The sequence below is a fragment of the Acomys russatus genome, chromosome 12 (genome assembly GCF_903995435.1).
Source record: "Acomys russatus chromosome 12, mAcoRus1.1, whole genome shotgun sequence".
Lineage (NCBI taxonomy): Eukaryota > Metazoa > Chordata > Mammalia > Rodentia > Muridae > Acomys > Acomys russatus.
In genome coordinates, this window is record NC_067148.1 from 11,168,643 (window position 1) to 11,193,868 (window position 25,226).

The window sequence follows — 25,226 nt, forward strand, 5'->3', positions numbered from 1 at the left end:
AAGCAGACAATACAGGGCTCTCTAAGGACTGGGGAGAAAGAAAGGACTATCTTCCTGTTATAACGTATTAGAAAACTCAAAGTGTTGATTTGTATAATCTCCTTCCTGACTCTCTCAGAGAGAGAGAGAACAGGAGCAGCTCACCAACATTAACTTAGACCCTTTTCTTCATACCCTATGACAATAAAGCAAAGGTTGACAGTCAAGGACGAACCACACCCAGAAACAGAAATCGAACATCTTTTACCTTCTGGTTGGGGCCACAGTCAAAACTTCAAAAAATAAGCAACTATGTTTTGCCTACAGCAGCACCTCGTCCTGGCCCTGTGGTCTCCTTTCCTCCTGTCTTCGGCCCACCCTTCTGAGATTAAGGCTGGCCACATTCCAAACCCAGCTGCTGCATACTGTCCCCCCCCCCACCCCACCCCGCAGGGGCATACTCCCACCCCCACCCCCACCCTGGGGCTGATGTGGATATTTTCTGAGATTTATTGATAAAAAGCTGAGGTGACACTTTAGGGGTGGGGATAGAGCTCCGGGGTAGAACACTAAGCATGCACGCATGTCTAAGGCCTACAGTTCGATCTCCGGCAACATTTCAAAAATACACTACATTTTGCTATCAAATAGCTTTGTCGTTTCTTCATCTCCTCCACTCACAAGGGAGGTACAGAGACGCCTTCCTGGTCTCTCTGCAAACCTCGGCATATGCACACATAAATGTAAAACGGCTACCACAGTACCGCAGGCTATAATCTTATGGGACCTCTGTCCATGTACACTCCGTGACTGACTAGAATATCAGTGTGCGTGGGGTGACTGTTATCTTCCTATTTCCTTCCAAATAAGCTTAATTGGAGGAAAATGTCAGATCGTGCTCTTAAAAAGTAGAAATAATATTTTCATCAATTGTAGGGGTAAAGGAAGTGTATCATTTGGGCATAGGGGAGTCACCCAAGGGTTCACTGGTCAACCTGGGGCCCTTGAGGCTCCTTGGTGGTGCTCCAAGGTCCAGCATTCCTTCCTGACCTTGGACTGTTGGTTTCATTTGTCCCTCAGATAGAGGCGGATAGCAGAAAATTCTAGGAGGTCCACAGAGGGAGGGTTACTGTCAGCTCTGAAGAAACAGCCAAAGGCAAACAAAGCCATAAATACAACAGTCTGGTTTCCTCCCCACCCTGACTCAGGGATTGGACACTCCCCGCCAAGGAAGGTTTCAACAATAAAACCTCTTAACACATCCGCACCCTCCCACCGTTTGGAGAGGTGAGGGGTTGAAAACTAGGTAAGAGTTTACTCTCGGAGTTCTTGGTGGTAAAACTCAGATTGTGTTTCAGGCCCTGAAGGCGACCCTAACCTTAGGAATTAAGTGCGAGAAGGGGCATGGGGAAGGCAGGTACAGAGAGTGAACACTGGCTCCTCAAAGGCTCACCCTGAGCCCCAAAACAGCAGGAAGGAGAACCAGCTGTAGCATCCGCATACTCCACTTTCAGACCTGCCCTCAAGTGTTAGAGAGCACACACCTCAACCTGACGTCAGGCTTGTAGAATGAAGTATAAATGACTCCACACTTAACCTCACAGGAATTCATTCACCATCAAGATCAAGTCAGAGAAAAGGTGGCCTGAAACCACGGCATCACTGAAACACAGGAGGCAAGCTGTGATAACTTACCTCAATAAGAGTGAGTTACAGTTGGTTCAGCTGCCATGGCCAGCTGAAACCTGGGAACTAACCCCCACCCCCACCCCCCGGATGTCAGCACCACCTGGCCTGTGGCTAGCTCAGGGACAGGCCCACCTGGCCTGTGACTAGCTCAGGGAGAGGCCCACCTTCAGACAAATCTCCAGTCTGCCATACCGTACCTCAAGCCTGACCTATGGTACGCCCAAAATAAACAGTGGTTCAGGTTTAACAAAACGCTAAGTCCACTTAGACATTAATTGTCTCTATCAGTAAGCAGTGTGGACTGTTCCCATGGCCTCAAGTCTCCCAGCTGTCACGTTGCCATCGGCATCATGAGGGCCCTTCTGCACTGTAGTGAGCATCAACAACTGGGAGCGCTTTCTAGAAAAAAAAAAATATGGACACAAGTAGATTCAGGAGCTGGTTTTCCCTTGGGCAGAGGAAGCTCGCCAGACCACAGGGCCATGCGTGTCCAGAGTCGGCAGAGACTGCTGCTATAGCAGCACAGGGCATTGCTGTGGATTCTGGGTACCGCCCTGAGTTCAGGTTTGGAGAGGCAGTTGGTCAGCAGTCCCACCCACCTGTGTCCGACACCACAGGACAGCAGCACCTTCTTTAAGTCTGGATATTACAGAAAAGCTCAAACCCGTGGTATTTTGCTGGAAGATACTTAATTCAAAACTAAAGGTCTTTGGGTTTGTTTTGTTTTGTTTTGTTTTTTCTTCCCCACAGTTGTTAAAGTACGCCCATCAAAAGGTTCAATGGTGTATTAAAAGTGATTAGATCATATTTCAATAATTTCAGGGCTTCTTGTCTGCTGTTAAAGCACACGTTGATTCTGCAGGTTTCTAATGGGGTAGATTTTTAAGACATGTTCATGAGGATGCGCATTTGTCTTTGCCTCTTTACAATACCCTGTCTGCAAAAGCTTTTCGCAACTTAGAATCCCACTGCTCAAAAGAAGGGAGTCAATACAAACCGTCCTTGTACCATTTGCTTTCTTACCTCGGGTTTGGAGCTCTGCCTAAATATTATTTTATCTAATTTGAACCTTTTTTTTTTTCCTTTTAATCTTTGATTAATTTCTCCAGTGTAGTGTTAAGGAAAGGCTAACTGTACTGAGGTTTTCTAGCAAGAAATTAATAAAGGAATCAGGCACTCACTCTCAATAAGGCAAGACTACCTATATTTCTAGTGGGAATATTTCATAGCACAAGCATGTTTCCTTTGGGGAGTTTAACCCAAAAAAATTATTAAAAATTGAGATCAAACACACTGGTGCAAAACCTCAAAGGAAATCACGCGAGAGTGGAGAGGTTTTTATCAAATGAAAACTGAAAGGTAAAGTTTTTATATTAAAAAAAAAAAAGGTTTCTCCCTCATAAAAGAAAATCCTACTATGTTTAGGGTTCAAACAGTAAAACATTTATGGATATTTAACAAGAATCTAAAAGAAATCATCACTGTGAACTAATGAATGTAGGTTCCACGAAGCTGAACCTTCAAGGACAGCCAGCCAGCAGCCCCTTTCCCAGGCTCTCAGCCCCATCTTCAGCAACCGCCTGAGCAGAGGGGGAGGGGAGAGGAGTGAGGAAAGAGGGGAAAGGGGTCAAGCTCCAGAAAGCACCTGGGAGGAGAAAGGGAAGGAAAAAAGGAGACCGGAGAGTATCAAAAAGTCAGAATCATAGTGTGCACCCTGCAGTTCCTCAGGGGACAATGAGATCTCTGGCATACGCCACGGAAGTCATTATTGCTGTGACTGTGATGAAGTTAATAAAGCCAGGCCCACAGACCAGGCAAAGGCGGCTGATGGAATACTGCCCAGACACAATATTTGAAATATATATGTACCTGTGTAATTTACAGCAACTATTTAATAAAAATAGAAGAGATCTTTTTTTTCTCTCTGTGGTTCTGAGACATTCTCTTTATATCTATGTAATTCTAAAAGAAAATATTAAATTTGATTACTTTTAAAACTAGAGAAACTGCCTATGAAACCCACGGAATTCTCCTTGCTTTGTTTTTCTGAGACGTGTTTTCACCCTCTAGCCCTGGATGGCCTGGTACTTACTAGGTAAACCACCCCACCCCACTTTGCTCCCAAGAAAACCTTGAGTAATCCTCCTGCCTCTGCCTTCCAAGTGCTAGGATATTCTCACCCTTACTGTGGCCATCCAAAGGCTGCCACCTGATCAAAGGAAAAAAAAAATGTGATTCCTTTTTTCTTTAACTGATGTGTTTCTAAAGTCTAAGATGATTTATTTCCTGAATTCAAAAATGAGATATCCTCACCCTAAACAAAATATGCAATTCTACCTAGAACACTCTGGTAGTATTTTAAACTGGGAGTAAGCCCAGATTTGTACATCTCAACCCTAGAGGACTAGATTCATAAATCTTTTCTTTTCTGAAGTCATCCCTAACCTCACACTGAACGACTTTAGCATACTGCACCTGGAGGCTATGATTTGCAGAGAGTTCTACTATCACATGAATATCACAGAATGGCCAACAGACAAGGAGGCCGGCAGCAAGCAAGGAAGGCTTAGCTTAGGGTTAGCTTAGAAGCATAGGTGCTGGTTGGTGGGCACACTAGGACAGGGCAGGGGGGGTGGGGGCGGTAGAGCAAGCACTCTGTCTCAGAACCCTGACTGCCAGATCTGAAAGACAATGAATGAGAAACGCACATCCCAGCTCCAGTGAATGAAAGCTCACTTCTCTATTTTATTAACAGAAGGACAGACAAACAGATCTCTATGCTCGAGAGCATGCCTGTGTTTTTGAGACTGGCTGTGAGGAAGGTGGTTTCCTGTGCCATTCTATCAGAGAAGCAGAGAGCCGAATCTCAGAAGCCTCCCTTGGTGAAAAAGAATTGTCTCTCTCAACCTTGCTTTCAAGCTCCACGTCAATCTTTAATATAATTATGTTTGACAGAATAGAAGCTCTTGGCAGGTACCTTGTTTACAATAAACGCTTAGTTTGGGTACACGGGCTGTATTTCAGTCTTACAAATATCAAACACAAACCTACAAGGGTCCCATTATGGGGCCAAGAATTATTTTGCTATAAATCTTTTTATTGGAGGGCTAGGGGATTTTTTTTTTTTCTGCAGCTTGTTTTCCACTAAGCACTGGAACAGTGTGAGGAGAGGTGTGTTGAGATCCTGACCCTGTGCTAATTGGAATCCCCTACATTTCTATCCTGAACATTCCAGTTGAGTCTGGTTTTCCATGGTGGCCAAAAGTACCACACGAATGGTCTCACTAAAGGTGCACTGGTCCCCGACATTCTCTTTCTCCCCAAAATCTCTTGGGAACTAATGATCACTGGCAGACTTTCAATGGTAAGCTCCCATTTGGCGGGGGTGGGAGGGGTAGTATAAATTAACCATAAAAATGTGCTTAAGGCACAAACTTGCTCTGGGAATGAGCTCATAAATGGAGTTAGTTTTGCTGAGAAATTACCTAGACATTCATGTGAGAGGGGCAGGAAACGAAAAAAAGAAAAATCACCTTATTTATTCTTGAAGAGTGACCTTACCTGGAATGACTGCCATCCAGAGAATCATCTCCTTGTGCTCCCTCAACAAAGGGCTCCTGATACCATATTACCAAATCTAAGAGGTGCAAACTTGTCTGAAGGCGCCTTCCGACCTCGCGAAGACCTGCTGTCCAGCACACCTGGCTCAGCCCGCTGCTGTCTGCGGAGGGATTGCTGTGCCATGGAGCACGCTGGCACTGACACTCTGGGGACTCCTTAAGCTTTCGTATCAAGACAGTCCATGTCCTCCCATGTCTACTTTTGTGTGATCAGGTCTCTAAAATTCCAATTCTAATATGGAGGTCAACATACAGAAAAGATTGCCATATGAATTTAGTGGAGGCCTATGTTCCAAAATAAGGTTGGGACTCTCAGTTGTTTCAGACAGACTCAGATTCTTTCCTTTCCATCAGGGTTACAATTGCAGGTAACATAAATAAAATAAAAACGTCTTAACAACTCACAGCTTCTTAAACAGCAGTCACCGGCTCAGAGGTTTCACCATTTCGTAAACCAGTGAGAAAGAGAAGAATATTTTCATTACAGTATCGGCTTCACACACCTTTCCTATTATTATCAAATGCACTAGTTTACACTGTGAACTAATGGGAAGCTGTTCCACTCACCTAAAATAATCATTTCTTTCTTTCTTTTCTTTTTTTTTTTTTTTTAATTAAAGAAACAACCTTAAAGCAGGAGAAGAGGGGAAACCTGCAGACGGTGGTTGTATGAAAGAAATGCCACTTTTTATTGTACGACAAGAATTCCCTTGGAGGCAAAAAGATGCGATGCCAAGTTCCACCCAGAGTTAATGTTTAGGTTCAAACGGTAAAGCCCAGAGAAGGGCAGAACCAGTAATAGGACTCTTAAAGCTCAGCCCTGTTAGGTTATATGAATGTAAAAGTGAGACACCTTTGCTGACAAAGGGTTAATTTAGGTGTTATTAAATGAAGGTGCTATTAACTAAATAGTCTGCATGGAAAAAAAAAAAAGTGTTAAGACTATTTTGGTTCATTGGATATAAATTCCCCCTTTGAAGGGGGTGATCCCTGTGAATGCCTGGGGCTTTTGGACACTCTGACACAGGACATGCCACCCATCCTAAACCTTTATGTCGTGGCTCACAGAAAGATCTTCTCAATTAATGGCCCCAAGAAAAGGTTTCACAGCTAACCAAAAAAAAAAAAAAAAGTCCCCTGAGGGCAAGCTTGGGCAGAAACTGTGTTAGGGGCCCCTCCAATCTCAGTGGTTCAGACCCCTCAGCAAGAGGCAGCTGCCCTGACTCCACTGTCATTGCCAGGTTTTCTAGAACTGTTGAGTTTCCCAGTAACAAGCCCAACCCGGAGTGAAAACTTAGCCACTGATCTTGGCAGTTGCCTGCTACCTGCTGCTGTCCCCTGTTGCAAGTGTGGACTGGGAACTGAAAGCTGCCAGCCTAGCAAGGTTAACAATTGTGCGTCTGCTGGGCATGGTAATGCCCTCCTCTGAGCCCAGGGGCAGGTAGATGGTTGAGGCCAGTCAGGGCCAGGGTCACATACTGAGAACCAGCCTCAAAATTAAAGGAAAAAAAAAAAAAAAAAGGACAAATGGATATCTGTAATAGTTCACAGGCCTCAGAATGTGAGCCAGATAGATGCTCTGTGTTCAAGTGACAGTCCACACGACCTGAGCGACAAGCTGGTAACCTGGTAACATGAAGACACAGGAGTCCATGATCCCGAATCAAAGGCGGGAGTGGGTGAGCATCAACATCTCTCTCCAGTTTAGCCACCTGAGGATGTTGGGAGAGGGAGCTGGCTGGGACCTCACTAGCTCTTACTTTTGAACAACAAGCTGTCATTTCTGTGGATCATCTGTCTCCACAGGTTAGAAGGCGGCAGGGGGAGGAGGGGGTCACTTACACCTCAGGGAGAACTCAAGAAAACTGTCATATCCTTGTGGTTGGTGCCCGGGCACATTCCCACGGGCTTTTTCTGTGAACTTCCAGGGGAAGGAGGAAAGCCGATGATGCAGATCTCAGCTAACCAATGGCACCAGAAGACGAGGAGCACTCTGGTTATTCGGCATCGTCTTCAAGTCTAAAGATGTGTACACTGTGTGACAGGTCCACCTCATTTTTCTTAATGATGTTTTTATTATTCCTTCACTCAATTAAAGCAGAAATGGATATTGCGTCTTCTGACTGTATAATTGTTATTGTAATCTGTTTTCGATCACCGCTTGGAAATGGGTCCAAAACAGCATAAACTGTCGACTGCCTCAGAACACAAGTCATTTTCTTTTACTACGACACTTAAAGAGACATTTATCATGTGGCTCTCTTACCGTCTTTGGATTATGACAAAAGAAAGTTTTGTTCTATTAACAAAAAAAAAAAGTTTCAAAAACACAGCAATTTTAAGAGTTTTATATGGATGCATTTTTCTAATAAGCTATCACCAATATCAATTTTGACTTTCTTTATATGTCTAAATAGTAGAGCAGTGAAATGCTTAATTTTCATGTGCTGGCATAATGAGAAAAATATCAAAATATATTTTTGGGGGGTTTTATGTTGTTGTTATTTTTACTGTATGCCTTTGGGTCATTTCTCTACAGTCATGTGGTTCTCTTTGTAAAGAAAATATTTTCTTGTGTAAAATAAAATGATTAGTTACGACAAAATGGAGATACTTGTTTCCCAGCTATGAATCAAAACCAAGCAAAGACTTTCAAGGAAGAAAAGGGTAAACTGGCATTAACGCGCTGAAAGCCAGCTGTTCCCATGACCGCCTGCAAATGGCCTGTCAGACTTCAGGGTTTTAGAAAACAGGCTCTTATCTGGAATGTTCTCTTCCCACATCTGCACAAGTCTCCAAGCAAACAAAGACGGGCACTGAGCTCCGTGCCACTGTGACTGGGTATCAAATACCCCTGGAAAATGTATGGACTTTTACAAAGAGTGCTAGCCTCTTCCTTCAGGGTTTTTGGTTTTTTGGCCTTTTTTCTTATATTAATACCACAGTTTAATAACCATCTGTGCTAGGACAGAGCTCCATTGTGATAATAAGAGGAGGAATCAGTTTTTTTGCCCCATACGGTAACAGTATCAGGAACAAACAAAACTGGAAGACAGGCTTCCTCGAGGGTTTTATTGTCCTAGTGTATCAGACCAAGGGTTATCAGACGGGCCTGACATGATTTGTTGACAACAGTATTTCAAGGTTTAGACTGTTGACATGTTTATTAATTTACTTTACGTTAGAGTTGCTCTGCTTTTTTTTTTTTTTTTTTTTTTTTTGCATCTTATGCACTGCTCTAAGTGGTAACTATAACATCTACTAGATTTGCCTTTTTATTATTATCATTATTTTTGGGTAGCAAAAAAAATCAGTAGGTCTCATTGCAGGGCCTTTCCACACTTGCAGCATTACACTTTGCTCTCATCTGGGGCTTTCCTATTTTGGCTTTAGAGATATAGATAATAATTTGAAAATACATGGCCATAAATTCAGTTGCCATAACTGCACGTCCAAAACATATTTATACATTTATAGCTTCTTATCTGGCTTGTTGTTAATCTGCAACTAAGTATAGCATCACAAATAACAGCAAAAGACAGAGTAGATGACACTTTCTCATCCCTTTTGTGTCACCTAATTAGACTTGTATTCAAGTCATGAAAAGACTTGTATTATTATTTTTTAATCATTTGCAATTAGTGAAACAATTCTGTTAGTTGAATATATATATATAGTCTTCCATGATTTTAAAAACTTTATTTTGAATTCTTTTTTCTTTTTTTTTTTTTTTTTTTTTTTTTTTTTTGGTATCAGTGTTTGTGGATTTTTGAGGTAAAAGTCTTGCTGTGTGGCCCAGATTGGACAAGAACTCAGAATATGGCTCAGACTAGCCTCATACTTAGAATTCTCCTACCTCAGCCTCCCAAGTGCTGCTACCACAGGCAAAAGCCACCATGCCCAATATATCCCAGAACATTTGTACAGAAACACTGTGATACATCAGGCTTACAGAGTGCACTTCCATATAAAGGGAAAAATGGGTGTTTCTGGGTAGCAATCCAGGAAGTAATGCCTCTTCAGAAAAAGGAGAACAGTCCAATGTAGAAGCTACACCTATGTCAAAGCAAGAAAGGAAGAAAAGAAGGAAGAAAGGAAGGAAGAAAAGAAAAGGAAAAAAAAAAGAAAAAAGAAAAAGAAAACCACCCTGGAAGTCCTCAACTGGCTGTCATTTTACTCACTCCTCAATTACACTCAGCCATTTCCTTTGGCTCTGAAAATGGCGACCGCTTTATCCATAAGCCACAGGATGATGGATCCTTTGTATTTGAAGATCTGTTTCTAATACTCAGCCAATTTCAAAACCTCTCCTGCACTTCAAAAATCAAAGAAATTCGCAGCTCACCTTACTGGCTCACTAAATTAATGCTGAGGAGCAGGAGCCGTGAGGGCCAGGAGTAGGAAGAGATCTATACAATCAAAGGCACCAGAAGGAAATCACTCCTTTTCAAATTGCCATGAAGAAAATAAGAAAGCTAAAAGGCAAACTCTTCTACATTTTTTTTCCAGCTAAGTATAAAGGTCTCCTACTTGAAACCATTTTCAGTTATCCCCCACCCTTTTTTTTTTTCCTTCAAAAAAATAATGAGTTAAAATGTATGGGTTCAATCCAACATTTCACTGCTGTTCCTGTTCTCGGGGAGCAGGGGAGAAAGGGACACGCTGCCAAGGCTTCGGAAAAGAGAGTTTGGGCTGCTAATTTCCCGTTCACAAAACCTAAATTCTCCTTATGCATCTCCTACAACTCATGAAATAATATGAAACAGTATTATATCACTGCAAATTGAGACATTTTTATCAAAATAAAGAGTGATGATGCCAACATTTCATTTGTCATTTCCCACTTGTCACTTTTCACTGACAAACTGTTACACATACAACTTTTGTCAAATGCTCTGTCTTTAAATATGTTCCAAAATGCCACTGTACCTCAGCATCCCTATAAGATAGTAAAAGTTACTATACAATTCTTACAGAGTTCTTTAAAGTTTACTTATTACATAAAAATACATAACTAAGTGATTTATATGTTTCCTGCTAGGAAGAATGGATTTCAGTATTCTGAAATCAAACAAGCTGTGTACAAAGTTTATAATACCAAATGTGGGATTGTTAGTTTTAATGGTAAGAATCTGTATCAATTTTAACTCAACACTAACAAAAAACCCAAAATCTCTCAAATGACATATGTATCCAAATAAAATGATACAATGTGGAATATATCTAACTCTGTTAATGTAGCAGAGCTCTTAAGCATATTCACATATACTGTTTCTACACTGAGTTCTTATTTAGCAGAAGAAACAGAGGAAGAGGAGGAAGAGGGAAATGAGAAGGGGGAGGAGGGGAGGAGGAGGAGGAAACAGTGTTTCAAATTACCAAAGCAAAGCCAGCAAGCCTCATGGCTTACTCTCTTGCCAGCAGTACCCAAAAAATTACCATAGTCTTGCCTGAAATAACCAGCTCCTTGTCCTTAAAATTACTCAAAGTCTATATTCTCAGATATCTTATAAATGATCATTAATCTATTTTCTCTTCCTATAGAGAAAGAGAAATTTTAAAAAGAAAGAAAGAAATAGTGAACACAGGATATCTGGATGTATAAATTAACTGTGCTAGTCACAGCCTCCAGGAAGTGAGGAGTATTACTTATGTTCTGTACCAGTTAAAAGGGACATCTCTGTATTTTTAACAACACACACACACACACAGACACACACAGAGAGAGAGAGAGAGAGAGAGAGAGAGAAAGGGAGAGAGAAAGGGAGAGAGCACCCACACCACTGCAGATCTTCAGTATTACTACTGGTCAGTGGGTTTCTGCTGATGGAACACGAAAACTTCCAGAATTACTTGAAACACCAAATTACACTCAGGACTTTGAGGGGCGGATACCCTATGTTCTGTTTAATGTGTATGTTCCATTGCATATATTTTTTTTGAAACCAAGTATGTCTTTATTTTAATAACAGGCCAAGGGCTAAAAACACTTTAGGGAAGAGCTATTTTTCTACCTCAGCAAAACTCCAGAGGACATGGTAAACTGTTAGATGACCCCCACATCCTAAGTTCATAGTCTTCTTAAAAGACCTTAAACCTCTAAATTTAAAATAGTAATAACAGTGTGGAAAGGGTAGGGAAGCCTGCTCTCCCGAAACACAAAGTCCTTCCTCCAAGCATATGCTCCAACTGCCTTTGTACGGATGGCGTTCATCCTTGGAAACAGAGCTCTCTCCATTTCACTGTGTTGACAACTGTATCCCTAAGTATTTTATATATTTCAATACTATATAAATGTCTGTCCTGGTTCTTATCCGTAAAACTGTCGCTGCTCTATGGTTAACACCGTGTCTGCACCTGACCTGACCCACATTTCTTTGACTCTTAATCGAAAAGGAAATGCTCCACATGTAGACAATTAAGCTGACTGCTGTTGTAGTGACTAGATGACGCTGAGCGCTAAATGAGGCCCTGCCTAACAAGCTAGATCACACTTGCTTCTCGGTTTGAGTGCATCAAGTGTGTCCTGCGTAATGGTTCTTCCCCCATAAAACAGGACAGCTAGGTTCTTAAACAGGCCTAGATGCAAGGCGAGCCAGCTACTTCACGGGGTTTTGTTATAAGGAACTTCAGTCAGCACTTCTCCAATAAAATCCAATTTTTAAAAGCAAATTTTTAAAAAAAGCAACTTTTTAAATCCAAATAAGCAGGTATTTCAATGAGACATTCATTCCCCAATGTTTAAATTCCAACCCCCCCCCCAACTAGAACACTACACACAGACACACACACACACCTTTTTATAAAGCATTAAAAAAAAAAATCACAGGATAAAGAAAAATACCAAAAAGATTTCTGCTGTTTAATGCTCCTTTCAGCAACTACACCATCTGGTATAGCCAAGTGCTGTTCCTTCAGTTTAAATAAAGCTGTCTGAAAGATCTTCTTGAAGCCAAACATTAAAAAGTGAAAATGCTTGTGCTAACAATGAATGAAGCACAATTACTCAGTGCTGTTAAAGCACAACTGGTCAGCGCCTTCCAGCAGTCCAGGAAAAAGGCAGAAGCTTGGGCTCCTCTACAAACTTCCCTGGCCCCACTTTCATTTTAGGCTGTAGGTTGCCTGGCCTAGGCATTCTACACAGCAGAGCATGTTTTAGGGGCTCATGCTAAGGGTGGGGAAAAGGACCGTCTGATTCTTAGTTAATTCATCCTTAATCATCTCTTCTTCTTCTAAGTCTTCAAATAGATCTAAAAGTTTTAATCAACAATTTTTCAAATAAAAATGTCCCCACCATTAATCATCCTTTTCCCAAGTCCTTATGGAGTGAATTACTAGCTGAGAGGGGACGCCAATTCTAGTAAGTGAATGTCACCCAGCAGGGATATAAAGCTGTCAACACCACAGGGCTCTTGCCTGTCTAAATGCTCTCCCAGCCTTCCTATGTTTTTTAAAGAGATATTAGCCCCCTTTTTTTCCCCTGAAGACCTTCTACAAAACCTGACTGCCATAATTTCACTACATACATGCTTTGAAAGACACAACATAAATAAAGAGCCGAAACATCCTGGGTGGCTGGAAATGACAAAGCAAAACTGTTGTAGTTGCTAATGGGTTTCCAAGGCTGGCCACACTATAACCAGGGCAGACTCAGCCTAGGTTGCTTCTTTTTAGGACAACTTTGGAGCCTGAGAAGCAGCAATCCACTTCAGCCGGCTCAAACCAGACACTTGGAGAATGCCTGCCCCCCCCCTTATGAATAGCTCTGTCTCATCAAAAGTTCCCACTCTTTAAAAAGGAGAACAGCAACAGAACTCACTCTTGCAGACAACCAAAAACATTTCTCTCTCCATGCTTATCAAAATCGGTGGGATAGATTGCTATTTTACTGAGCAACCAATTAACATAATGATTTCCCCTATTTCTGTAGGAGAACAATTTTCAGGAAGCACGCTCAGGAGAAACAAGCATGTGTTCCCTCTGTGTGCATTCGCTCATCTTCATGGCACAGACAGAAGACAACAGATCCGAAAGTGAAAATAAATGACTCAGCTGTAAATATTTTTGTGGTTATCTATGTTTGTTTTATAAAGAATATTCAACAGAAATGTAGAGTGGTGGAAATACAATCCAGTTTATATTTATCCACGTTAAAAAGAAAAAAGTTTCAAAAAGAAAAAGTTTCAATTAGGAAGTGTTTCTACCTAAAAATATACTTTGACCATTTTTTTTAGAATTTAGAATATACATTTTTAAAAGGCCTGTCTTTCCTCCAGTTTATATACATGATTAGAAGATATGAAGAAATAAAACTATTAACATCTTGGCATACACTTGGGAACTTTATAAACTGAAGCCAACAAAATAATTATTAACATTCAATAAAAAAGCTTTGCGCTATACATTTTTATATTCTAAATTGTCATATTTTTGAAGATTTCTAAATTAATTTATTTCCAAAGAACCTATTATGCTTCGGAGAATTAAACCTTTTTTAAAAGAATATTTAAAAATCCACTGTATGCAAATACACTTTATACCCTTTTACTATTAAGTACTACAAATGTTATGCATTAAGGCAAAATGCTGTCATTTTACCTCCAGCTTGGGAGGCATCTAATAGGACCCTCGCTGTTTCTAAATTAAATTAAGCCTCCAAGGTGCTGACTAGAGAAGTTTAGTGAAACAAATCTATTATTCTTAACAAAGGCAATAATTTTAGTTTGTAGCAAATCTAGAGTCAGTGGTCAATTGCAAATTATAATTTCAGAAAATGTCCAGTAGAACTACCATTCCACACTGAAGGCATCCTGAGCAACAGACTGAGGCAGTTTCCTTCACAGTTCAATATGACATGGAAGAGGAAAAGATAATTTGGTTGAAGGGCAGCACAATCTTTAACAGATACATTCTAAACTGCCTTGAGACCTCAGAGAGATTAGAGCACGCAGTAAACTGCAGTGGATTAGCAAAAAGAGACTGAAATTTTAAGTCCGAGAGTTTTCTTCTACAAAAGGTGACTTCCAGAACACACTTTTACCAAGGATTTCCAGAGACTGTTTTCACCTGACACTAGCAGCGTGCAAGGCATCCCAGCTTGACCCCACCATATCTGGCATGTATGTCTCTCCATTATATGTACATAAATGATGATACAACAAAGCTGAGGTCATTGCTCCAGTCTTGGGACACTACACTCATGAACCCCATTCTTAGAAGTAAGTCAGAGAGTTTCCAGGCTTTCCTTCTTTCCTCGCCTCATTAAAGGTATATTTTACAGTCTCTAAATGGGACCATACAAAAGCTAAAGCATATCTTTGAAACTTTAAAAATGGAGAGGAAGGCTCCTTCAAGAGAAATGGCTGATTTAAAGAATTAAGGCAAGCCATCCTTAATGACCACCACAAAGAAAAATAGTAAAATAATTAAAAACAGAAAAGTGTCATCTTATTAGGTATGTGGAGATATTTCAAACTAAGTATATAGTCCAAAATGCCCTGGACAACACAAACACCGGGTGGGACCTTAACACCAAGTTTACCATGAATTAGTACTATTACATTAAACATGCTGCTGCGGAAAGGATCTGGGATGAAGGGGAATCTCAGGCATAATAAAATTAAAGGAATGATTTATCCCTAACAAAACAGCCAGCATGTCATGTAAAACTATATATCTCATATGTAATAGACAGGGAGTTGACTGGCCTACAAACCCAACAAAATATTTTAGTATTTAAATCTCTCTCTGGTCTTATTTTGTAAAATTACTAACCAATTTTCAAGTATTTGTAGGTTAATGAAACCGTCAAAAGACTTTCTTTTAATAATATTTTCTTGGGTGAGGAAGCAGCAGGCAGCAAGTAAAGTTGTTTACTATTTTTCGCCCAATTCCCCAATTCCTAACAAAGTTATAAATGTCCGGATCTAAACTCTGCAGGCAACTCCTGCCCAGCACCTGAGGACATAATGGATTCTTCGTTTTCTCTAGAACCTCCGCAGTCCTGGTTATCACTCATTTGTCTCTCAGCACCGTCCCAGCTACTAAAGAATACCAAAACCTCTGTCCCCGCTCTAGCCCGATCCTCCCTCGATCTCGGTCCCTCTAAAATCAAGGCTTATAAACTTCAGCCTAGAACAGATCCCAGGCAAGGCAAAGGAGTTAAAACGCTACAGAGCTCTCTAGGAAAATCTAGAAACAGTTAGCTGGCTGTGACACAGACCTGCCAACACCTCAGCACACAGTGGCAAAGTGCCCAAAAAATGCCACCCTCTGGGTAAACCACTTTTCTTGTTTTAACTGGAGATGAAGCTACTACCAGTTGCGGAGAGGCGACTGGGGCATTTATTTGGCAACCTGGATTTGACTTCCTGTAATCCTACACCGATTCAGCGCCTAATCAACCTGAACCCTGACACCCAGGCCATTATCACCGGGCCTCCGGCTGCGCGCACCTCCCAGCTCCGGGCTGTTACCTCCCACGGCCTTGGCCAAGGCGCCGTTGGGCCTCCCGCGGGCTCCCATGGGGCTGCCGTTCTGCTCCAGCCGGGCCACCTTCACCGGGGGAGGCCCCTTGACGTCGGGACTGCCGCTCCTTCGGTCGGGGCTGTCCCGCAGACACGGGCTCTCGCTCCGCCGCTCCATGCTGCTCCGATTTGGAGACAAAGTTCCCACCGGCAGGTCGCAATAAAACGCGCAGGGACCTAGGGAGGGGGCGGAGGGGAGGGAAGGGGGAGGGAAAAAAAAAGAGGGAAAACCGCTCACACACGTGATAGACGATCAGGCCAGTGGCAGAGCAGTGCACCGCAGCCACACAAACTTCCTCCCACGCTGCAGAAGGGTCCCGAGGAAGCAGGTCCCAACCAAACACTGGAGGCCCCAAAGCTACCTAGAATTTAAGGTACTAAGACCTGCTCTGTAGCAGGTCCTAAGAGTTCGCCCTTAGTTGTGTGGACAAAGTCGGACCTCGAAGTACTTAGCAGTACCTCATTCTTTGCAGGCAGAGCTGGCATTGGCCTCTCTCCGATGGAGAGCCCCCACCCCTCGTCCCCCACTTAGGGGGCGGGGGGAGGTCAGGGTTTTGAAAGGCAAGTACTTCAGAGTAAAGGGTCCCACCCGGCCCGCCAGGGAAGGGGCAAAGGTGTACAAGCAAATCAATTGCTTGATCAATGTGCCGTGAATGGCCAAGCAGCAGCCAAAGACTGATCAATGGACCCATGGAAACCCCGCTTTTTACCTGTATGGGTCAAGTACACAAGCACGCTTGTACACGTACACGTACGCACACACACACACACACACACACACACACACACACCTTCGCACAAAAATTAACTATAATTCCACGTGAATGAGCATCCCTAAACACTCTGAGGTTTGAAAGGGTACCCTTCCATCACAGGATCACAATTATTACTATTTTGGGGCATTCTTATCTTCATCGGAACCTGGATGCTTTTTAAAAGCCATTAAGCATAAAACATAAGAGAAAGAAATTTAGGTTCTTGGGTGCAGGCAGGAGCAGCTTTCATTAATCCTAATTTCTAAATTTGGAAAGTTTCTTTCATGGTCCCTAGTCCAGCAGCGCTCCACGCTGGTCTCCACACTCTTCAATTTTGGAAGTGACCCGGAAGAAAGGAAAACACCTGATGAAACTGCGCCCACACTGTCGTGTCGCTGACACCCGCGAAAGGAACCCCTCTCCATACACCTGGGGCGCTGAGAATCACCTAGGGAGCTTTGGACTCCGGAGAAGCCTAGCCTCCGCCGAGGGTCGAAGAGACAAGGTGGAGGGTGACAAAGAGGGTAAGGTAGAATTCTAGAGGCGGAGGGAGTGCGAGGAGGGGTGGCGACTGAAGGTTCCACCGCACTTCCCGACTTCGCCTAGGGGCGCGTGAGAGCCAGAGTCCGGGAACTTAGCGCGCCCGGGCTTCCCGAACTCCCGGCGTCGCGCGGGAGCCCTCGCCCAGCATACTTACTGCTCACGGTCTGTCTGAAACTTGGCTGGCTGGGGCTCTGTCCATGGAGCAAAAGTAGAGAATCCAGGATGGAAAGTTTCTGGTGATTCGCAGTGTTGTCCTAGTCTTCCCTTCTCTTTCCTCCTTCCCCTTCCTTTTCCTCTTCCCCGGTCCTAACGTTTAAGGTCCTGGGTCAGGGTGTCTTCTTCTGGTTCGGAGATGGTTGTTATGTTGATGGGGGGGGGGGGGTGAGGAAGGAGGAGGGGGAGGAAAAGGAGGACTCCTCCTAAGGGGCACCCGAGCGAGCGGGGGAGGGGACGGCGGAGGAGGGGGAGAGGGGGCTGAAAGAGCCTTTCACACCTTCGGGAAGGAGACCCGTTCTGGAGAGAAAGGGCTGAGGACTGGGAGGCTGCGGCGGTTGCTGCCTCCGACAGCCGCTAGCTCTAGAGGAGGCGCGGCCAGAGCCGCGGGGACGATGCCACCAAGAGCGGAGAAGGCGCGGAGACCCCGGACCGCGCGCAAGAGAAAACGCGGCGGCCGCCCAAGCTGTCACCTACAACCTCTCCCCTCGCGGCCGCCTATGCGAGAAGCCAGAGCCGGACTCACTGACAAGCCGCAGAGAGAGACACGCTGAGAGGGAGATGATTATTAGTTGCGTTGAGTCATCAGGCAAAGTGAGTCCTTTTGGGTTGTCCTCGGTTTCCGATTTCTCCCCCCTCCCCCTTTCGGTCCCCAGATCTAGCGCCTTCAAAATAATAATTTGGGGTGGGGGTAGGGGAAGTCTCTGGGTTATTTCGGGATGGGAATGGGGGGGACGGATCTAAACCCAAGCCAGACTGGTCCACCGCAATGAAGGAGGAGAGTGGGGGGCGGGGAGGAGGGCTGGGGAGGTTGCGGGGGGAGGGGGGCCCGCCTGGCAGGAAATTAAACATCAATCAATCAATCGCTGTGAGCAAGGCGACCCAACGAGCGGGGCTGCGGAGGAGGCATAGGCACAGGCGAGGGGGTGGGAGGCAGGGAGAAAGAAGGAGGAAGGGGAGAGTCAGCGATGGGAGCGGGGTGGCAAGGACCTCATGCACCGGGCGACGAAGGACGGATGGCTGAGGACTGAGTGTGGCGCGAGGCGGCGGCCACGGCCGACGGATGGGTGCGTCTGGGAGCTAGCGAACGCCAGGGCCCAGGGTCTGGTCCTCCTCCTTGTAGCAAGTCCAGGGCGCAGCCGCCTCGCCCAGCCCCTAGGCGCACTCGTCCAGGCGCGCAGGCTGCGGCGATTAGGCGGGCGCTCAGTGCCGCGACTCGCCGCAGAGGCGCAGACTGGCGCTCCGGAGGCGGCAGAGGCTGCCTTCTCTCCCGGCTCTGTTAACTGCGCCGCGCCGCCGAGTACTTTCGACTTTGGAGAGATAGGAGGGCGATCGCCTCCCCCACCCACCGCCTCCGCCCACCACCCACCGCCTCCGCCCCTCGGAGCAACTTTTCTCGGTGCGGGCGAGCTCCCCATCAGCTCCCAAGCCGACCGGCCGGGCGGCCCGCTGCGCTCTCTGCCGCGCGTGGGGAAAGGCCGCTTCTCCCTCGGATCCGGCGCGGCCGCAGGTCCGGAACAATAGCCCGGGTGTCCCGAACGCTTGGAGCGAGCCACCGCCCGCCCAGCTGTGGGTGGCACTGGAGAGAGGGTTGCTCGGTGGGCGCAGGGCAGGATGCATCCCTGCCACTCTCGCCACGCAGGCGACGTTTTCGAGCGGCACTGCCCGGCTCGCCCAGGGGCTAGAACACGGTGTCGGCTGGGGCGCTGGGGCTGTGCGCCCTCGGGTTGCCGCACTGGGGTTCCCAAAGACCTACACGCGTCTGGGGACCGAGTTCGGGCGCGAGCAGAGCTGAGCGACGGGGACCCAGCCTCCCCGCTCGGGGCGAGGCCGCGGCGATGCTCCCCTAGCTAGTCCGTTCAAGGCTTAAGAGCCACAAACTTTTGCGGACTCCCGCGGCCCTAGCCTCTCGGCTCCCGCCGCGTTACTTGTTTAAGGTGGCGCGAGCGCTACCCGCCCAAACCCGGCTCCGGGTCGCGCTTTTGTCTTGACCGTCCGGCTTGGGCGCGAACCTCCTTAAGAAAAAGCACGTGGGCAGGGGCCGCGGCCCGGGCGAGGTGCCTGCTGCGTCCGGCGTCTGTCAGCCGCTGGGACCCCAGAGGAGAAAATATGAACCAGTCCTCTCCGGCCTTCGGGCCAGAGAAGCCCCCTTGAACCCGCGGCACGTCCGGTGCTTTGGGGCTCTCCCTCCTGTTCCCTAAGACCCCCCTAGGACTCGGCTTCCACCGGTTGCCAGAGCCACTAGTCCCCCTTAAGAAGCGTTGGTTGTACGGCGGCGCCAGAGGGCCAAACTAAATTCAGTTTCGGGAAACGCGCTCGGGGCAATTCTTTAAATCCTGGCCTTGAGTTGGGCCAGTGGCGTCTGTCTCCGCAACTAGTGCTGGAAAACTAGGCTGCTGTCCACTCGTTTCGTCACCTTCTATCCACCCCCCCCCGCGACCCCTAACGCCCCATGAGTCGCAAGCCACCAGCCGGGGAGGCCTGAGGAGATCTGAAAGAAAAAGGGTCCCCGAAAGGAAACCAGTCCCCGGCCTAGATCTCTGTGCCCCAGACCTCGGTGAGTCCCACTCCGAGGAGCCGCCCACCAACTTTCCCTGAGGCCCCAGGCCACTGGGGAGCATCGCCAAGCAGCGGGAGGCTAGCGGGGCATTAATCCTTTAGGGAGCCGCCGCTGTTTTACGAAGCCTTTTTCTTTTCTCTGTCTCCCACCCAAATTCCATACTCCACCCCTCGCCAGCATGCCTAACCAAAGGGGCTAGAGAAAATTCGAAGCCCGCGAAAGCAAAGTGACTCAAGTAAACCAAACCCTTGAGAGCTAGCTTAAAAAGGGTTTTGGAAGCAAAGAAAGAAACTGTAAGTTGATCGACTAGATTTAAAAAACAAAACAAAACAAAAACTGCTATAGCATATCGAAATGAGGAAGAGGTGCTGGAAAACTTAACTATCACTGTCAAAGTTAGCCCGTTTTTAAAAATGAGAAATGCCTATGTCTTAATTATATGTTAACGATAATAAGACCCCCCAGCTCCCTACCTACCTTGGTGTTGGAATTGCAGAATCTACCTCTGGCCCAATGTCCACGAACTAAGAAGAATTGATATTAGGACGTCAGGACTTCTGGAAAAGAAATGCGAATCATTTAGTGGGGATCTTTTTTGTCTGATTCGTCAGTATTATTATATCTGATGATGCCAATGGTTGGAGCGATTCTATCCTAAGGCATTAATGAGCTATTTTATAAAACTCACTGTCGGGAAATCTCCGCTTGCACTTTGCTGAGGATCACTATGCTAACCCCACAGGCTTTGTTTCAACAGTATGATTATGAACTTCAGCTACACTCTTATAAACAACACGGCAGTATTGTTTAATCGATTAATATTTTATAAAGTGTAAATATTTTATTATGCTTCGAAGGGAACTATTGATTCTAAATTATTAAAAAAAAACCAGAAAGACTATTTTTTAAGTATACAATTAAGTTCAATTAAATGTTCATTATGACCAGATTCTATATTGTTTCAAATTCATTATTTCTCTTGTCTATTTTTGATAATGAAAGGAAAATCTTTTGGGGACAGAAATTCTAAATTATTTAAAATTACATTTTTAAAAAATAAATAACATTTAATATACACAAAAATGTCTAATTCGATGTCATTTCCCAAATTGCACTTTGAATGTTAGCGGATTTATTTTTAGTGGAGCATTTTTAAATTCCTCTAAAGGAGAATTCTAGAAAGTTTTGCTATGTATGCTCAGTGTGAATTTTTTCCTTTAGTTTTGTTCTTAATAAAGGCCTTTTCTGTTTCAAGTTACATATGCTTTTCCCAACCCAGTTTTGTCATTGACCTCATTTCGACTAAAGCAAATTATTCCCAACATTTCTCATTTCTACAGTCAGCTATATTTTAAATAATACCTTTAAAACTGTTGTCATGATTTCCATTGCAAATAAATATGTTTGATGATGATTCAAAAAATTGTTTGGTTTCATTTTGTATTCCCCGTGACGGTTTCTTTCCAAACATTTTTTTGAAACAAATCACACTTTTAAAAAAAAATGGTATTAGTACATTTGTCTTCTTTAATACTTTGATCCAAAACTCCTGCCCCCCCCCCACACACACACACAGGCACACTGATTAGCAAACAGGTTCCCCCATGCTCAGAACTTAAAGTGAGAGTCATATGCTTCCCCAGGTTACTTATGACCTACATAGTTTAGGGGGATCTACTCAGACTTTTCTCTGATTCTTCTAGTCCCAATTTCTCCCTGAAGTTATGTAGTCAAAGGTCGCCTGTCTTTCATAATCAAACGATCAGCGTTATCATTATTTAAGCAACAACAACAAACGATGCGGCTTTCTAGGCTGGGGTTAAATGCGCAGTTTTTCTTTCCAGGCTCTTTTTCTTTCTTCCCAGGCCTCTGTCCTCTTATGGCCTGCACTTTCAATGACAATGTTGTTTCTCATTGTCGCTTCTGAGGTTTTGGCCAAGTAGGTCCTCAGCCCAGAGCAACCTTCTGTGCTGTGCTGGCTGTAGACCACTTAGGCCCGGACTGCCCCGGTAGGACGCAGAGTGCGGAGCTGCACTGCTGCTTTCCAGCGGCGCGCTGAAGGCCCAGCACTCACCCCAAGCCTTTCTGGCTCTCAAGTTTGGCAACCCAGGCCAAGAGCTGCGCTACTTTATAGAGCACGGAAACTTTGTGCTGCTTTTTCCCTCCACCCCAAGACACTCATTTAAAACTTAACACGAACTGCCACCTTAAAATCTTTCAACCGGACGGTTTCTAGGAACCAAAAAAAAAAAAAAAAAAAAAAAAATGGCCAAACGCTTCTCCAGGAGCTGGCCTCGCTAGGGGCGGGGGTGAGGGTAGAGGGGGAGGGAATAATTTCTTTCTAGGGATACCCATGCTATGTCTGAAGCCAATTTCCGTCTCGAACTGTGCGTGGAAAGTTGGACGACCAACACTTTAAAAGACACCATATTGCCGCGGCGATTAGATAGCAAATCTGAGTCAAGTGGACTAGGGACTGAAGGCCTGAAACCTGGATGAGCCATGAAGGAAGGGCAGGTCCTCTACAATGAGCTTAGATCCCTTTTGCAGACTACTGTGAGGACTGACCAGAACGCAAGGGCAGGCGACACTTACTTCGTTATCACCCAGCTTCCAAGTTGGCATCAGAGCTCATTTGCCCAGCCAGGCAAAGATAAAAGGACTCACAGTTTCTCTGGCTGCTCTAGGGCCCTAGGCGGGGAGGTTGGGCTGGGCGGTGGGACAGCCTAAAAGGCGGTGGGATTCTCCCAAGTTCCGCAGAAACTGCAAATGAGGCCTGCAAGTTGAGCCCCGGAGGATGCAACCTATCGGGAAAGGGCAGTGGGCAACTTAGTCCATGGGAGCCTAGCTGCCAAGGTGTCTGGGAGTTGGAGTTCAGGGCAAACCACTGCACCCAAGCCCAAGGGACAAAAAGAGAGTGCAGAGGGTCACCTGGTGACCTGTGCCAGGGAGGACCTGCGGCTTTCTGACCGAGGTCCTAGGTGACAGAGAAGAGCGCCCCGGGCGTGTCCTCTGCTTCCTAGCTGGGGGCGGGAGGGGGTGGGATAGTGAGGGGACAGAGCTGGGGGAGTCCTTGGAAGATTTGGAGGTCGGGTTCTAGGTCACCAGGTAGGAAGTTCAGGGAAGGTGGAGGACAGCGCTAACGACTCCGGCAATATCCCCCAACTCCAGGACGGACTCCCGGGATCCGACACTCTTTTCTAGTGTCTTAGTGGGTAGTTTTCTTCCTTAGCAGCGCAACGAGAGAAGCCACCGCCTAGTTAATGTAGACTATATATAGAAACCTACTATAAATGATGGAAATTAACAAGACAGGAGAGAGAAAAGGCCAAAGGAATAGCCTCCGCCACTCGTCCCCAGCCTGGAGCGGCTACTCGGGCTGCGCTGTTTTCCTTTGAGAAAGGCCAAGGGAGGCCTAGGATTTCCTGCCCAAAGCGAAGAACTAGAAGCCAAGGCAAGTTGTCAAGGTCCCTCCATCACCAAGACCGGGTCACTGCCAGGGGTCCCCGACCAGAGCCGAGGCGATGCCTCCCTACAGCGCCACCGCGTGGGCTGCGGCTGAAACCTTCTGCGCCAGCCTGAGTTAGTGATTCCGCAGCGCCGAGATTCCTCAAGTTAATGAGGAGCAGAACGGACGCGGTGCCCGGCCCACGGCACCTTCAGACCACCCAACACCAAGATGTGACCGCGCACGTAAAACATGCTGGCCTGCAGTCGCTCCCAATCTCTTGCAATGAGTACTACATCCAAAAAAAAAAAAAAAAAAAAAAAAAAAGCGCAAGGCACGCCATCCCACCAGCTCCGGCTGGCCGCTGGATGCCAGACGGTCGTAGCCGGGGCAGTAGCCAGAGCTTGCTGTGATTCCGGTGCTAAGCTCCGCACCACAGAGACGTTTATAAAACCTGGCGCAACGTCTTAGGCACTTACTGGGACCACGGATGCTGCACATAGTCAGTGTAACCTGCGGACCAAACTGCGCAGGTACAGTTGGGGGATCCAGACCGCTTCCCAGGCCTGAGCTTTCAGTTTTCCCAGGGTCGTAGGAAGCTCCACACCCACCCCCGGGCACTTTTAGTCGATTAAGGTTTGACATCGGGACTAAAGTCCAGGTGGCTGAGACGCCCGCATCCTGGGACGCTTCACCCACGGTGCCTCCTTCCCTCCGCGTCACGGAAAAGGACAAACCCACCTGGCGCCGATCTGGAGTCATATCAAGACTTGAGATCCCCAATGAGTAGCTTAGGGGACTTTGGTAGGAAGGGGTTTTGTTGTTGTTGTTGTTTTTTAATAAATTCAATTCTCAACCCACCCCCTCATTCTCGCGCGCGTGTACACACACACACACACACACACACACACACACACACACACACACACACTTACACAGTGGCTCTGCCAGCTAACTAACGAAGGGAATAGCCGACCTAGAAAGGTGTAAATTCACCTAGTGCCCACCCCAATTATAACAAGAGTTTGCCCTAGACACCCGAAGCGGCAGGTTCTAGATCCGGGTCTTTGGGACAAATGACCTGCGCCACCCAAATGTATCACTGCCAACGGGCTGGATTACAGCACTCCGTAACCACTTGGCCTGCTCTCCCACAGCCTCAGCAGCAGTGGTGACCAGTTCATTTCTGATACCTGGTACCCGTGACCATCTGACCCTGCCAAGCCTGACACCCCTGGCCAAGTGGCTCACCTCAGCTCTCTGCGCTTGCCTTCGCCCCTCTTGCTCAGTGCCTAGTGAGAAGTGGTGGGTCAACACGGCGGCGCCCGACGCTGGCTGCTCACCTCCGGGAGCCAAGGAAGGTGCCCTAGGCGTTGCAAGTCCAGCCCTGGGGCTGATTTAAATAACTAATAAGCTCAGAGAAATTTTACGAGGGGGAACTTCTCCTTTTAGTATCAATAAAGCTTAGTAATTGGGCTTCTTGTTGGTTACCTACGCTTCTCTCTCTCTCTCTCTCTCTCTCTCTCTCTCTCTCTCTCTCTCTCTCTCTCTCTCTCTCTCTCCCTCCCTCCCTCCCTTCCTCCCTCCCTCCTTCCTCCCGCTTTGAGAAAGGAGAGCTACATCCTGTTGGTTTGTGTGGTGTGTGTGAGTGTGAATGTGAGAAAGTTGTTTGTTTTCAAAGCCCTTTGTGTACAGAGCAATCATGATTGCGCTTGGGAGTGGAAAGTCCTGAAAGGAGAATTGTGGTTATTTCTGAAGAGAAAAATACTACAAGAAAAATAGAAGAGGAGGATGGTTCTAAAGACTTTACCATTTTGTGTGGTAGTTAAAAAAAAAAAAAGAAAGAAAGAAAACTACAGTGTTTCCCTAATATTTGCCTTTTAACCAATTTTC

At 45.8% G+C, this 25,226-nt stretch overlaps 1 protein-coding gene across 5 annotated transcripts in view; it reads right to left on the minus strand.

Moving 5' to 3' along the window:
- Satb2 (SATB homeobox 2) overlaps window positions 1-24,645 on the minus strand; it is a 182,395-nt gene extending 157,750 nt beyond the window's left edge. The window contains exons 1-4 of one of the 5 annotated variants that reach the window (XM_051153836.1): window positions 24,585-24,629; window positions 20,363-20,442; window positions 17,267-17,453; window positions 15,743-15,991 (exon numbers count right to left, since the gene is read on the minus strand). In XM_051153836.1, the coding sequence (XP_051009793.1) occupies window positions 15,743-15,932 (190 nt within the window). In that variant the 5' untranslated portion in view covers window positions 15,933-15,991; window positions 17,267-17,453; window positions 20,363-20,442; window positions 24,585-24,629. Of the gene's footprint in view, window positions 1-15,742; window positions 15,992-17,266; window positions 17,589-20,362; window positions 20,522-24,584 lie in introns of those variants that run through there. The other 4 variants (XM_051153837.1, XM_051153835.1, XM_051153838.1 and 1 more) reach the window with 4 other exon arrangements.
- Between the last annotated feature and the right edge of the window lie 581 nt (window positions 24,646-25,226).